Below are 15,234 nucleotides of genomic sequence, written 5' to 3'. Positions count from 1 at the left end.
GCAGGGGAGCAGGTTGGCTTGGCTGCGGGGCAGCAGGTTGGCAGGGATGCAGGGCAGCAGGGCGGCAGTGCTTCAGGCCTCCCAGGGTTCCAGGGCTTCCTTCAGGGCAGCGGTGCTCCAGGCCTCGCAGGCCTGCAGGCCTCTCACGGTGTCAGGGCTGCAGGGAAGCAGGGAGCCAGGGCTGCAGGCCTCCCAGGGCAACAAGGCTCCAGGCTTCCCAGGGCGGCAGGGCGGCAGGGCTATAGGGCTCACAGGGTGGCAGGGCTGCATGGCACCAGGCAGGGTACCAGGGCAGCAGGGTGGCAGAGCTGCACGCCTCCCAATGCTGCAGGGCAGCAGGCATCGAAGGGTGGCAGGGCAGCAGGGAGACAGGTCTGCCGGCCTCACAGGGCTGCCAGGGTGCAGGGCAGCAGGGAGGGAGGGCTGCAGGCCTCAGAGGGCGGCAGGGCTGCAGGACCCTCAGGGCGGCAGGACTGCAAGGCAGCACAATGCAGTCGGGGTTTGCGGGCTCTCCTGTTGGCACCACTGTCAACAAGCAGACGGCCTTCGGTAACCAGCCAGGTATTCTCCACACTCCTCATTTTACCACGACTGGCTTTGGAGGTCCCAGTGGGATCCCTAGCACTGGGAACACTAGCCCACAAGTTACAGGTACCACTACAGGCCCACAGACCTGGTGGGGCCTGCCGTCCTCAATGGCTCACCATTTACAGCTACTCCTACAGGCCCACAGACCTTGGTGGGGCCTGCCGTCCTCAATGGCCCACCACTGATGGCTACTACGACAAGCTCACAGACGTTTGTGGGACCTGCAATCCCCATGGATGGGCTTAATGTGCCCATGCCAGGTTCCATTCGCTCACAGGCCTCTGGAGCATTCAACGTTGGAGCTGGACTGAAGGGGACATCCAGCACCCCTTCCGCTCGTCCTCTTGGTCAGATAGCCTCCAGTCCATCGCATGGAAGTCCAGCTGCTGCTACAGGAAGGGCAAGTACTGTCCCAGTAATGGGACATGCTTCTAGTGCCACTTTCCATCCAGACACCTGGGGCCCACTTGCCCAAATCACAGGTGGTACTGTGATGGGAAACAGCACCATTCCCCCTGTTGGAGGCGCTAGTGCGCCCACTGCCAATACGTGTCCCCAAGGGTCACTGGGACGAACAAAATCCGGGGAAGGAACCCCCCCAAGCCACAGCACTTCTCCGTGTGGAAACGCCACCACCACAAAGGTCTGTGTGTCAAAGGTCGTGCGTGTTTCCCTCTTACAGAGCACCAGGGCCTTGCCTGGCCACACGACCTCACTTTTAGTTGCAAGAAGCAGCACCGAGATCTCAGTGCTGCGATGCACTTCTAGTTCTACCTTGCCGCCAGGCACCGGGGCCTTCAGGCCTCTCAGAGCGTCAGGGAAGCAGGGCAGCAGGGAGCCAGGGTAGCAGGGCATCAGAGCAGGGCAGCAGGGCTACAGGCAGCAGGGAGGCAGGGCTGCAGGAATGGCATGGCCGCAGGGTTGCAGGCTTCCCAGGGCAACAAGGCTGCAGGCTTCGCAGGGCGGCAGGGCTACAGGGCAGCAGGGCAGCAGGACAGCAGGGCAGCAGTGATGCAGGCCTCTCAGGGCAGCAGGACTGCAGGGCAGCCGGGCAGTAGGGCTGCAGGTCTCCGCGTGCGGCAGGGCTGTAGGGCTGCAGGGCGCCACGGCTGTAGGCCTCGCAGGGCCACCGGGCTTCAGGGCAAAGGGCGGCAAAGCTTCAAGCCTCCCAGGGCGTCAGGGCTGCAGGCCTCTCCGGGCGTCAGGGCTGCAGGGCAGCAGGGCAGGAGGGCTCCAGGCCTCCCAGGGAGGCAGGGCTGCAGGCCTCGCAGGGCAGCTGGTTGGCATGGCTGCCGGGCAGCAGGGCAGCAGGGCTGCAGGGGAGCAGGGTGGCTTGGCTGCAGGGCAGCAGGGCTGCAGGGCAGGCCCTCGGGGAAGCAGGCCCCTCACCGCCTCTGGGCCTTGGGGGGCTCCTGAGCTCGCCTTCCTCGGCTTCCCCAGGGAAGGGGGGCCACGCACAGCCTCGGGGCTGAGTGCTCCGGGCCTGGCCGCTGCAGGCCCAGGCCGCGCCCCTCCCCCACGCTGGCGGTTGCCAGGCTGGTGCTCAACCGCCTCCGCCCCCCCGCCCCGCCCCGCCCCGCCCCGGTGGCCCCGCCCACCTGGGCTGCTGCTGGGGGCGCGGCCCCAGGCCCCGCCCACTGCCTGCCCGCGGAGGGGCCCCCCGGAGTGGCGGGCTCCCGGAGGTGTTCCAGGGACACCTCACAATGGCTGGGCGCAGGGCTCAGCGGCTCAGCTGTGCTGCCCCTGGAGAGGAGCCAGGCGCCTCGGAGACCCTCCCCCAGGCCCGGCGCTCCGACCTCGCGACTCTCGCGCACAGTAGCCCTAAATGGGCAGCCTGCTTTGTAGGTTTCTTCGCCCTCCCCGCCGCCGGCCCCTGCCCGGCCGCGGTCGCCCGCTGCTCACCCCTGCCTGGGACACCGCCCATCCTGGCCGCGACCACCCCGCCGTTCCTGCACCTGCCCCCTGCTCTGGGCGCAGGCCATTCCTCCGGGATCGCAGGCCCCCACCAGCTCGCTGCCACGTGGAGCCCAGGAGGCGGTACCCGCTCCCCCAGGCCGCGTGCCCCCCTCTGGGCCTCCTCGCCGTGGTGAACTGGAGGAACCCTCCGGGTCAACCTGTGCTGGCTGCGCGCAGTTCCCTGGGGTGCGGGCCCTCGAGGACTGTGAGGATCCCTGCTCTGGGGCGCAGGTTCCGGCTCCTGCATTCCCTACCTGCACAGGAAGCCAAGGCTGCGAGTCAGGTACCATCCCCTCCCCTCCCCCTTTGCAGCCCACAGGGGGTGGAGGAGAAGGTCCCAGAGCACCCCGGAGAACAGACCGAGGCTCTTGGTGGGAGTGGCCGCCCCCAGAGCAGTGGGGGGACACCCCTGACATCTGAGCCCCCGGACACCAGTGGCGTTCTCCGCCTCCACCAAGCCAGCCCTGCAACTCTGGACCGCCGTCTCGTGCCCTCCGGAGGGAGCTCGTGGGACAGCACCCAGATGGCTCCCGTGTCCTCCTCTGAAGGCCGCGTTGCCACCTCTTCATGTGGCCCCGTGGGAGATGCCCTCGCGAAGGCCGACAGGGATGCGGCAGTGCTCTGGGGCCCAACCGCATGCCGCCCCTTGCCGCAGGAGACGTGCACACAGGCGGCGGTGGCTGAAGACCATCAGCCTGGGCAGAGCACGCGGGCCGGAGCGAGGAAGGACACGCAGGCTGAGAAGCCCTCGGGCGTGTCGCCACGGAGCCCTCTCCCACCAGCACCTGCCAGCAGGAGGCAGAACAAGAGGAAAATGGCCATGCCCCTCTGTCTGCCATTGCCGCCACCACTACCGCTGCTGTGGGATCGAGGGGACTTGCCCGCACCCCCGAAGCTTCCTTGCGTGGCTCTTGACAAGGACCCAGGCACCTTGCCGAACACCGAGTGTCCCAGGAACACGACCTTGAAGGACAGAACAAAGACCTTGGCAGACTGCAGGGCCGCTCAGCCTGCCCCCTCCTCCCCCCCACTGGCCTCGGAGACTGCAGGCTCCCCGCCCCTGGCCGCTCACGCTGCCCACGGCCCTGTTCCTCCCACCGACTTGGCTGGCCCTTCTGCCAGGCCCCCGATCCTCTCTGTCCCGCCGTCGTCCCCAACACGACATGCTGGTCGGGAAACAGGACATGGAGTTCCTGAATCTCCTCCCCTGGCTGTTCCCGCCGATTCTCTTCCTCCCCTTCCTTCCAGTCCCATTAGGGAAACTCCACTTGGCGGAGGTCCTCCTCCCCCAGGCAGGGCTACGACACCCACCTCTGACCGCCCCACACCTTCCAACACCTCAACCTCCTTACACCCACCCTCCTGCACAAAAGAATCCCCAACCCCCATGTGTGTAGACTCTCCCCCTCTCTTCCTGACAGCCCCTCTCCCAGGCCACTCCACACATAGCTCTGTCGTTGCAGTCCAGCCCGGCACCTCTAAACCGACTTCTTCTCCCACCGCAGCAAAGTCATCTGCTTTGACCTCCAAGCCTATTTCCAATCCTGGTGTCGTGGACATGGACACTACGTCCCCTTCCCGGGCTGTCATCTTCAGCTCGCCCCCACACTCCGGGATGAGCTGTCCTCCGTTTTCCCGGGGCCACTGCAGTATGAAGCAGAGATGCCCTGCGAAAGTTGCAGCATCCACCAGTCTACCTACGTCGATGGCCCCCGGCCCCACCCCACTTGCTGATCAACTCTTCAGCCTCCACATCACCCCTCAGCCCACACATGGGACTCTTGCTGGGAGACATCAAACAGCTGTTCTTCCCAGTGCTCCTATCGCCACTGGCTTGCCCAACCTGAGTTCTGGGGCCACCACCACTCCAGTAGGCAGCACCTCTGCAAACCCCAAACCTCACTCTGACGCCGAGGCCATGGATACCACATCTCCCTCCCGGGCTGTCATCTTCCAGACCCCCCTGGGTCCCAGAAGAACCGCTTGCCACTGTACAGGGCGCTTCCTGGTTCTGGCAACACACCACCCGGTAGCAGCACTGCCTTGGCCCATGGCTCTACCACTTTACCTCAAAAGTCAGCCATCATACAGGCCTCCGTTTGGATGCATCCTAACCCAGGAATCGCCCCTCACTCTGACGCCGAGGCCATGGATACCACATCTCCCTCCCGGGCTGTCATCTTCCAGACCCCCCCTGGGTCCCAGAAGAACCGCTTGCCACTGTACAGGGCGCTTCCTGGTTCTGGCAACACACCACCCGGTAGCAGTACTGCCTTGGCCCATGGCTCTACCATTTTCCCTCAAAAGTCAGCCATCATACAGGCCTCGGTTTCGATGCATCCTAACCCAGGAATCGCCCCTCACTCTGACCCCGATGCCATGGATACCACATCTCCCTCCCGGGCTGTCATCTTCCAGACCCCCCCTGGGTCCCAGAAGAACCGCTTGCCACTGTACAGGGCGCTTCCTGGTTCTGGCAACACACCACCCGGTAGCAGTACTGCCTTGGCCCATGGCTCTACCATTTTCCCTCAAAAGTCAGCCATCATACAGGCCTCCGTTTGGATGCATCCTAACCCAGGAATCGCCCCTCAATCTGACCCCGATGCCATGGATACCACATCACCCTCCCGGGCTGTCATCTTCCAGACCCCCCTGGGTCCCAGAAGAACCACTTGCCCCTTTACAGGGCGCTTCCTGGTTCTGGCAACACACCACCCGGTAGCAGCACTGCCTTGGCCCATGGCTCTACCATTTTCCCTCAAAAGTCAGCCATCATACAGGCCTCCGTTTCGATGCATCCTAACCCAGGAATCGCCCCTCACTCTGACCCCGACGCCATGGATACCACATCTCCCTCCCGGGCTGTCATCTTCCAGACCCCCCCTGGGTCCCAGAAGAACCGCTTGCCACTGTACAGGGCACTCCCTGGTTCTGGCAACACACCACCTGGTAGCAGCACTGCCTTGGCCCATGGCTCTACCAGTTTCCCTCAAAAGTCAGCCATCATACAGGCCTCGGTTTCGATGCATCCTAACCCAGGAATCGCCCTTCACTCTGACCCCGATGCCATGGATACCACATCTCCCTCCTGGGCTGTCATCTTTCAGTAACCCCCTGGGTCCCAGAAGAACTGCTCCCACTGTACAGGGCGCTTCCTGGTTCTGGCAACACACCACCTACCAGCAGCACTGCCTTGGCCCATGGATCTACCAGTTTCCCTCAAAAGTCAGCCATCAAACACCCCCGTTTCGCTGCATCCTAACCCAGGAATCACCTCTCAGCCCACAATTGGAGGTCACAATGGGCAACAGCCTAACAATTGCTACCTGATAGGAAAAACAGTTGCCCCAACACAGGCTATCGGCCTGGCCACTCCTATAACTCAGCCACCCGGAGGGACCACAATGCAATCGGGGTTTGCGGGCCTCCTTTTGGCACCACTGTCAACAAGCAGACGGCCCTTGGTAACCAGCCAGGTGTTCTCCACACTCCTCATTCTACCACGACTGGCTTTCAGGTACCACTGGGATCCCTAGCACTGGGAACAGTAGCTCACCAGTTACAGGTACCACTACAGGCCCACAGACTGTCGTGGGGCCTGCAGTCCCCAGTGGCTTACCAGTCACGGCTACCACTACAGGCCCACAGACGTTTGTGGGGCTTACAGTCCTCAGTGGCTCACCACTCAGGGATACCACTGCAGCCCCTCAGACCTTTGTGGGGCCTGCACTCCCCAGGGCATCACTACTCCTGACTACCAGCACAGGCCCACAGATGATTGTGGGGCCTATAGTCCTTAGTGGCTCACCACTCACGGCTACCACCACAGGCCCTCAGACCTTCGTGGGGCTAGCAGTCCCAGTGGCTTATCAGTCACGGCCACCACTACAGGCCCACAGACCTTTGTGGGACCTGCAATCCCCATGGATGGGCTTAATGTGCCCATGCCAGATTCCATTCGCTCACAGGCGTCAGGAGCATTCAACGTTGGAGCTGGACTGAAGGGGACATCCAGCACCCCTCCGCTCGTCCTCTTGGTCAGATAGCCTCCAGTCCATCGCATGGATTCCAGCTGCTGCTACAGGAAGGGCAAGTACTGTCCCAGTAATGGGACATGCTTCTAGTGCCACATTAAGTCCAGGCACCAGGGGCCCACCTGCCCAAATCACAGGCAGCACTGTGATGGGAAACAGCACCATTCCCCCTGTTGGAGGCGCTAGTGTGCCCATTGCCCAGACATGTCCCAAAGGGTCACTAGGACGAACAAAATCCGGGGAAGGAACCCCCCCAAGCCACAGCACTTCTCCGTGTGGAAACGCCACCACCACAAAGGTCTTTGTGTCAAAGGTCGTGCGTGTTTCCCTCTTACAGAGCACCAGGGCCTTGCCTGGCCACACGACCTCACTTTTAGTTGCAAGAAGCAGCACCGAGATCTCAGTGCTTCGATGCACTTCTAGTTCTACCTTCCCGCCAGGCACCCGGGGCCCACCTGCCCAGCATGGAAGTGGTGTGAAGGCGGGGAACAACATCACTCCCAAGACTGGAAGACCTGGAATTCCTGCTTTATGTCAGCATCATGGGGGCCCACCTGATGCAAACACAGATGAAAACACCATCGTGTCTATGATGGCAGCCCTCTGTATCAGCAACCGCCCTCAGAACCCTGGGGGCCTACCTGTGTCTAAGGCACCTGGTGCTACCGGGAACAGCACCGTACCTACTGCGACTGGACATCATAATGGTCCCCCATTCCTACAGAGCACACAGAACCCCTGCAAACCACAGCACTGATGGTGCAATGGCGGATACCGCCATGCCTTTTAGGGAGAAATCTCCACTCTTGGAACACGTGGACCTGCCCCTGGTCAGGGCACCCCTCTGACTTTGGTGAGCCAGCACTGTGGGTGCAAGTTCTTGGTCCACTGTTCTGTGCTCTGCGCATGGCTAGGGTACCTTCATAACCTGCCTAGGAGCCGCCACCAACTGGTTCCTTTCTTTTGTCATGAATCTCAACCTCTACGGAACAGATATTCCCCCACATATTCTGTGTCATAGTAAATGGATTTTGCTGTATCGGAGCCTCAATGGGCTCTTATCGTTCCCAGATTACGTAGATATACTTCTACCTCTATAAAACTTTGTTCTTACTAATCTGCCTTTGCTCGTGTGTCTTTTTGTCTCGGCAGTAGAGAAAGAATTAACCTATGTGGGTGTGGTGGGTTGAACCAGAGTTTGTGCCAAATTTTCTGTGTCTCAGTGACTGGAATGTGGAAGTAGCCACAGGTTCTGGCTGCACGCACAGACCCCTGAAATCTGCATTTTGAGTGTAAGGGATGGGAATCCAGGAGGAAGGAAGGTCCAAAGGAGGGAGAGATGAGGTGACTCGTCCTTGCCTCCACCCTCTGTGCTTCGCTCTCCTCTCCCCGACTCTGACCTCAATAGAGGTTGAATAACCCTTGATGAGTGAAAGGAAACCACCCTATGATTTTAGTTTTCTAAAACTAAGTGTTTTCTTGGGTGCCTTCTTAGTTTAGACTTAGGCCAGTCTTCCTTACGTGTTCCCACTTCACCCAGAGAAGACAGATTTGAGCCCGGAGAAACAAATGGAAAGAGAGCACATACATGCCTGCTCTGTCTGTGTGTGTTAGAAATTTCGGTTGACTTAGAATTTATTGTGCTGCTTAAGCGCACTAGAACAGGTCCTTTTCAATAATCAGCCCAGCTCTGATCTAAATCACTAAAATATCAAATCACCTGTGTCACCATTGTGCCCAGTTCTGACTGTTCTGGATCCCCACTAGACTTAATAAAGGCAAAATTCCTGACCTGTGCGGCTTACCTTCTAGTTGGAGGGGAGAAAAATACATGCGTGTAAATTTTCTGCTAGGATAGTCATTTACATCTCCTATGGAAACCAAAGTTGGATACGAGCAGTGACGCTGTAGGCAGAGAGAAACACAGCTTTCAATTTTAACAGTGGACAGGATAAGCCTCACTAGAAAGTGGGATTTGAGAGACTGGAGGGAGGTGAATGAATCAAATATCTGAAGGAAAAGCATTTTAAATAATTGGAATAATCACTGCAAAGACCCATAAGAGGGGTACCGGATACCCTCAGGGAGCAGTTATAAACTAATTTGGGTGGCTGGCAAAGGTCAGCAGAGGGAGGAAAGAGAAGATTTGGGTTGAATACTCTGCACCATTTATTGGCTGTGCGATGACAAATGGTAGACCAACCTTCAAGCGTCTCCAGGAACTCAGTGCTTTCTCCGTGGCCTATTTATGTTGCAAGATTTTGGGAAGGCTAAGATAAGGAAGTAACTTATAACCCATGTTCTTGTTATTCTATAAATAAGGATAGATGCACAGATGATAGGTAGGTAGGTAGGTAGGTAGGTAAGTAAGTAGATATACAGATAGAGATAGGATGGAGATAGGGCATATGCATATATATGCATGCTAATGAGCTCCTTAGGCAATAGTGCTTTCCTTGCCTTCAGCAGGCAATTCAAATAGGAGATCCCATTTTAACAGGAGCATAAAAGTGCCTACTTTTATGAAGTAAACACGTGGAAAAATATGATAACTGAGCTTAAAAATGCACAGCACTGAGCCTAGTGCAACATTTATGAGATCAGCCCTGTAAAAACAAAGAGCACCAGCACACAGAGGCTGCTGGACCCCTCCAGGCACCCTGCTGCCTGATTCATTTACTCTAAGTTGTTTATTACAGTTCCAGAGGATCAAAGCTCCTGCTCCCTGGCTGCAAAGAATTGCCTACCCTTTGTAGTCAGAACTGCCTCTCAGAAGCAGGGTTGAAATCCAGTTTGCTTCTAATAGTCCTGCACCCTCTCTCAGCCCTGTCTGGTAATGTTACCAGGGACAACTTTTAAAAATTCCTACTTCTTGACTTTTTTTTTTTTAAGCCTTCAAGCTAAAAGTAATACCCTGAATAATATTTGTTAAATATTTAACAAATATGTGGTAGAGGTAAAGATGATTTTGAATATCATGCTTTGATGCACTTATGCAGTAGAAGCAATTTCTATATAGACATTTTATTTTTATGAAAAGAATACCTGAGCCTAACAGCAACTTGAATGATAGTGAAATGCAGCCCTTCTCCCTCAAGGTCCCCTCTCCAGAGTCAGTTTCTTGCTACTTTGATGTCACCCCCACAATTCTAAACGTTATGCTTATCCTGCTGTATCATGACATACTCATTTTAGACAATGTTTTTACCACTCTAACATGATGGAGGAAGATAAATTCCACTCCCACTGTTTTCCCTCCCTCTTCCTTTCCAAACATCATATTCAATTAATTTTGTTGCTTCCTCGTTGTACCTTCATGTAACTGCGCTGGGTTTATTGGTGAAGGCAGTGGTAGCAAAGGGCTAAAAGCTGTGGTTCTGATGATGCACCACTTGAATTAGAATCACAACCTACCTTATGGGGTTGCTTAGGATAATGCAAATAGTAACGTATTTGCAGCCTTTAGTGTCTAACACACAGGACAGTTCAAGAAATATTAACAATTATTTCTTGTGTTACTTACTTTCACCCTAATCTCATGATTTTTCTCTATGCATGAGCCTGTGTGCCATGGCTCCTCTGCCTTGCCTTTCCCCTTGTATATTCCATGGCAATAATATTATAAATGGTACTTAATATTGTAGAACAGTTCATTCAAAGCTGGCTTTTTAATATTCCAGGACAGAACTTTAAAAAGCAGAAGCACATGTCCTATGGTGGCAGCAGTGAAGGCAGAGTCCTCCTCCTTTCCCAGCAGTTGCAAATAGCTACATCACAGCTCCTTGAGGGGTTCAGATGTAAAGTATTCATAAAACAGAAGTTCATAGTTTGTGGTTGGTTACTGAAAGAAATAACTGATGTGCTAATCTTCTTTATGGTGTTGAACAGTAATAATGAGGTGGACACACCAATACATATTCATAGACATCCAGTAGAAAATGAAATGCAAAATAATGCCTGTATACCCCTCCCCACCAACATGGAAAGAAAACTAAATTCATGAGCCATATCCTGCATAAGAGGAACTGTCACGTACAAATCATTTAGACTTTTTTTCAACCCTGTCAGGAAGCTATTATTATGTCCAGTTTGCAAGTGTAGAAAACTAAGCACAACAGCCCCAACTATTTGTCCCAGTCTTTCAGCCTATAGGTAGAAGAACTCAGATTCAAACTCTGCTTGACTCTTATACCCAAGTTGGTTCTTCTGCCAACCCAAATGGCTGCTATCAAAATCTGTCTGGGAGCTAAAAGTTTCAAGGACACATTTTCAAACCAAAGCCAAGTTAAGCACCCTGAAAACCTCTCCTTGCTTAGATTGAAGTGTCCCATGCAACAGCAACAACAACAGAGAGAGAGAGAGAGAGAGAGAGAGAGAGAGAGAGAGAGAGAGAAAAGAAACCAACTCTAAATGATAATTACATTAATTCCTCACAGGACATAAACAGAATTTTAAAAACCACATAATTAAAGACATTAGTATAACTATCTGGCCTAGGTTTCAGATCTAACCACCAGACTGGAGCTAAAACCAATTTATCCATTCTCCAAAGCAGAGACAGCCAGCCAATAATGTCTCAAAGGAATGGAATAAATACTCAATTTAAGCATAAACACCATAGTTTTCAGATAGTGGTGCTGGTGTGGATCCTTAAAAAAAAAAATACATCCAGAATAATTTACATTTCCCTTTTTTTGTCAAATAACAGTTATTTTGTGACTTTAATGTTAACTTATACTAAAAGAAATTATAAGGGTCTGCAAATGAATTTAATACTTGACAATATGCTACATTACAGCTGCACTTTTGTGCCAGCACACCTGTTTTCTATCACTCATGCATATTGTTTAAATGTTTGTAAGTTCAGAGGATAAATGTACATCTGTAAAACTATTGCTTCCTTTAAACACTAAATTATAGTCGGCCTCAAATTATCATTGTACTATATAAAGTCCAGAAAAAGCAGACATTTATTTGAGTTATTACTTCTTACCTTTTATCAGTATCTTTTAGAACTTTCAAAACTCATTGACTTCCTTATTTTTCAAGTGCTGTATTCAGGGTTGACAGTTATTCTCTAGGCCCTGTTCCTTAATCTTACAGTAAAAAAAGAAAGAAAAAAAAAGGTGAACTTATTGATAAAAACATCAATATCTTACTAATTCCATGAAAAAAACAAGAGGAAATGTTTACTTTTTCCTACAAAAGATGCTATTCCAAACATTAGAATATTTTAAAATGTATTAATAATAAAAAATGGTTTTACATGTACCCAGAGATTTTACTAATGTGCATACTTGTAGGAACCAAGAAAGAAAAAAGTAAAAAATATTCAGGAATGGATTGAACTCTGAAAGAAAAGCATTTAAAACTATTTCTGGAGTTTGCATGTTATTTTATCTTGTTCTCTGCATACACTTACAAACCATGACAAATTAAGGTGGGATTGGGACAATGTCCTCCGAGAAACAGGAAACAGCTTTTTTCTTTTCCTTTTTGTTTTGTTTTGTTTTGAGATGGGAGAGAGGGGCAGTGGGAGAATAAGAGAGGGAATCTTAAGCAAGCTCCTTGTCCAGGACTCAATCTCATGACCCTGAGATCATGACCTGAGCCGAAATCAGGAGTCAGATGCTTAATCAACTAAGCCACCCAGGCACCCTGGGAAACAGCTTTCTCAAAAGACTTCATTTTAAGTCTATTCTACACATTTTGTAAGTTATCTTAGGAGCAGTGAAAATATCTGTACTTTGGAATCAGACAGTTCTGGATTTGAACTCTGGTTCTACCTCTTAATGGCTGGAAGTTGCTGAGCAGTTTATATAAATCATTCAAGCATTTGTTTCTCCATCTATAAATAGACAATAGCATCTATTCTGCAGATTACTCTGAGGATTAAAAGAATTAATGCATAGAGAAAACACACTATCTGGTGCACAGTAAGCACCAAGGAAATATTAACTCTCTCACTCTATACTCATGTCTATCCTTTATTTAGTGTTGTATATACTTGGGGTTAAGTCATGTTGTAGTTAGTCACACAAACCTCATAAATATGACAGTATTATTCTATTCTATTATTCTATGACAATATTATTCTATGACAATATTATTTCGGTGGAAAGGGATCATAGGCTTTATTTAGTACAACCCCTATATACAAAGAACCTTAGGAATTACCTAGCCCAATCCCTGTCGGGCTTTGCATTCTTTGAGGTATTAGTGAAATTTCTGAGTCAAGATAAGAACCTTTCAAAGACATAAATCTATAAGGGCTGCTAAAACATTACTAGATTCCAAATCACTCAATTTCCTACATGTGGCTATTTGCATAACTATAAATAAATGTAAACTCATGTCCCTCTGTGTTTATTTTCTATTGCTGTGTAACAAATGATCACAAACTTAGCAGCTTAAAACAATCAAATTTCTTATCTTGTAGTGTCTGTAGGTGACAAGTCTAGACATGATGTGACTAGGCTCTCTGCTCAGAGTCTCACTGGGCTAAAATCACATTGGATGCTGGGGTCGTCATCCTATCTAGGGCCCAGGGTTCTCATCCAAGATCACTGGTGTTGGCAGAATTTAATTTCTGTAGTTTAGGATTGAAGTCCCCATGTACTTGCTAGCTGTCAGCTGGGGACCACTCTCAGCTCCTAGACACTGGCTGCAGTTCCTTGCCATGTGGCCCTGGTTAGACAGTTCATAGGATGGATATTTTTCTTCCATGTGGGCCTGAACATGTCTCTTTGACTTCCTCCCTTATGGCCAGCCAGAGAAAATGCTCCACTTTTAATGGACACACCTGGTTAGATCAGATTCAGCTAGCATAATCTCCCTTTGCCATCTGATAGCATGTAATCATGGAGGCAATATCTGAACATGTTAATGGGCCATTCACACTCATGAGGATTATACAGGGCACATGCAGCAGGATACTTGGGGGGAGGGGGGGAAGGTTCATAAGATCCTGGCTACCATACTCTCCCAACAAAGGGAACAGTAGATTAAAGAGGAGAAGAAAGAAACAAAGATCTTTGTCAGCATGACATATGTTGGATATTCTGACCATGGGCATATGCAGCTTGCAAAAGTCCCTGAAGTTCACATCACCAGCCCTAAGAAACTCATTTATTCCCTGAATGTCACAAAATAAATACCTAAATAAACAATATTTAAATATTGCTTGTTTGAACATTCACTAAATTATTACCCTACTCTGGACACTTGTCTTTCAAATACTTTCAAATCATTATTATACAATTTTCTCATTTCAAAGGTTCTACAGAGGCTAGAACCCACCATTGACTTAATGATAGTTTTGGCCCTGGGATAATAGAGAGATGCTAATTTAAAATATATTTGGCTATATGATGAGTTTCCACTTCATTAGATGTTAATATATAAATAAGAAATAATCAAGTTTTAGGATCTAGGAGATACTATGTATTTATTAGATTTAAAGTCCGAAGAGAGAGATGTCAAGGGACTATCTCAATGCCACAGTCAAGAACAGTCTAGGAGGAGTGTGCATGTCTGAGAGCAGCTCAGCCAGCCCATAGATGTACAGAGTTTACTCCAGGCAGCCCAGATGTCAGATCTCTGGAATATTGTTAATTTCAGGTTTCACATGCTTGGAATGGTTTAGTGTTTTAATGAGACCAGTAAGGCCGTACTGCAGTGGAAAGGTATTATTGGAACTATAGTTAAGGGTGGCCAGGAAATGAGGCACTGGCAAATGGTGAGTTGAGTGATGACTTCACTTGGAAATTACTGATTTTGGAGGTTTTTTTTTTTTGTTGTTTGTTTTTTTAAATGACTTCCTACAATCAGCAAATTCTTGTTCCTTGTATTTTCTTCTGGAAGCCAATGAAGCAGAAGATTACTCTTCTCCACAATTCCTACCAGGGAACAAATGAGAGAATGGCAATAATTTGAATGATTAATATTTGGAAGAAGTGATTTACAGGTACTGATTCCTTGGAGCCAGAGAGAAAATTCGAAAGGAAATTATAATGCTTTGTCAGATCAAGAAACTTGGTCTTATTGTATGCATGCTGAAGTCCTTGTGAGGTACTTCTGTGCCTATTGGATAGTAGATGGAAAACAGTCCTACAGATGTGCACACCCTACAGAAGGAGGAAAGTATGCTTATACATGTAGCAATGTGGTTCTTATTAGACTATTATATTTGCCCGACTTCTTGGGGAAATTTGGGGCAAGGCTTTACCTATACTATTCTGTCACTTTAAGGCGACTTAAAATTTGAAGACAGCAGGAGACCGATAAGAATCTGGAGAGGGGAAATAGGAATACATATGTGATAGAAGTGGCAGAGCAAGGATGGAGCAATATTTAAAGGTTAGCAGGAAAATGGAACAAATACTTGGTAAGGATTACTCAACATGGAACATGAGAGAAAGTAAAGGAATGGAGAGAGGTAACTAGTTTGAACCAAAAAACATTGCCTCCTGGAGCTTTTTTTTTTAATTTTTTTTTTAATTTATTTACGATAGTCATACAGAGAGAGAGAGAGGCAGAGACACAGGCAGAGGGAGAAGCAGGCTCCATGCACCGGGAGCCTGACCTGGGATTCGATCCCGGGTCTCCAGGATCGCGCCCTGGGCCAAAGGCAGGCGCCAAACCGCTGTGCCAC

The 15,234-nt window shown here is 50.7% G+C and overlaps 1 protein-coding gene across 1 annotated transcript; it reads left to right on the top strand.

The window, feature by feature from the left end:
- The first annotated feature begins 488 nt into the window (after positions 1 to 488).
- LOC129500006 (nuclear pore-associated protein 1-like) lies at positions 489 to 6,549 on the top strand. The gene is made up of 6 exons (XM_055310158.1): positions 489 to 651; positions 714 to 1,401; positions 2,434 to 4,558; positions 4,621 to 5,311; positions 5,904 to 6,011; positions 6,065 to 6,549. Exons 1-6 carry the CDS (start codon positions 489 to 491, stop codon positions 6,547 to 6,549), a joined length of 4,260 nt encoding a protein of 1,419 aa, XP_055166133.1.
- Positions 6,550 to 15,234: the final 8,685 nt, after the last annotated feature.

The sequence above is a fragment of the Nyctereutes procyonoides genome, unplaced genomic scaffold, assembly GCF_905146905.1.
Source record: "Nyctereutes procyonoides isolate TBG_1078 unplaced genomic scaffold, NYPRO_anot_genome, whole genome shotgun sequence".
NCBI lineage: Eukaryota > Metazoa > Chordata > Mammalia > Carnivora > Canidae > Nyctereutes > Nyctereutes procyonoides.
Note: the sequence above shows the minus strand (reverse complement) of the source record. Positions and strands in the feature narration are given on the sequence as shown.

Bases quoted from the DNA above. Each gene is read 5' to 3' on its own strand.
- LOC129500006 (XM_055310158.1), top strand. From the start codon at position 489: ATGCAGTCGGGGTTTGCGGGCTCTCCTGTTGGCACCACTGTCAACAAG. The intron at 4,559-4,620 runs GCAACACACCAC...TTACCTCAAAAG, and splicing joins CAGGGCGCTTCCTGGTTCTG to TCAGCCATCATACAGGCCTC. The intron at 5,312-5,903 runs GTCAGCCATCAT...GCCCCAACACAG, and splicing joins TCTACCATTTTCCCTCAAAA to GCTATCGGCCTGGCCACTCC.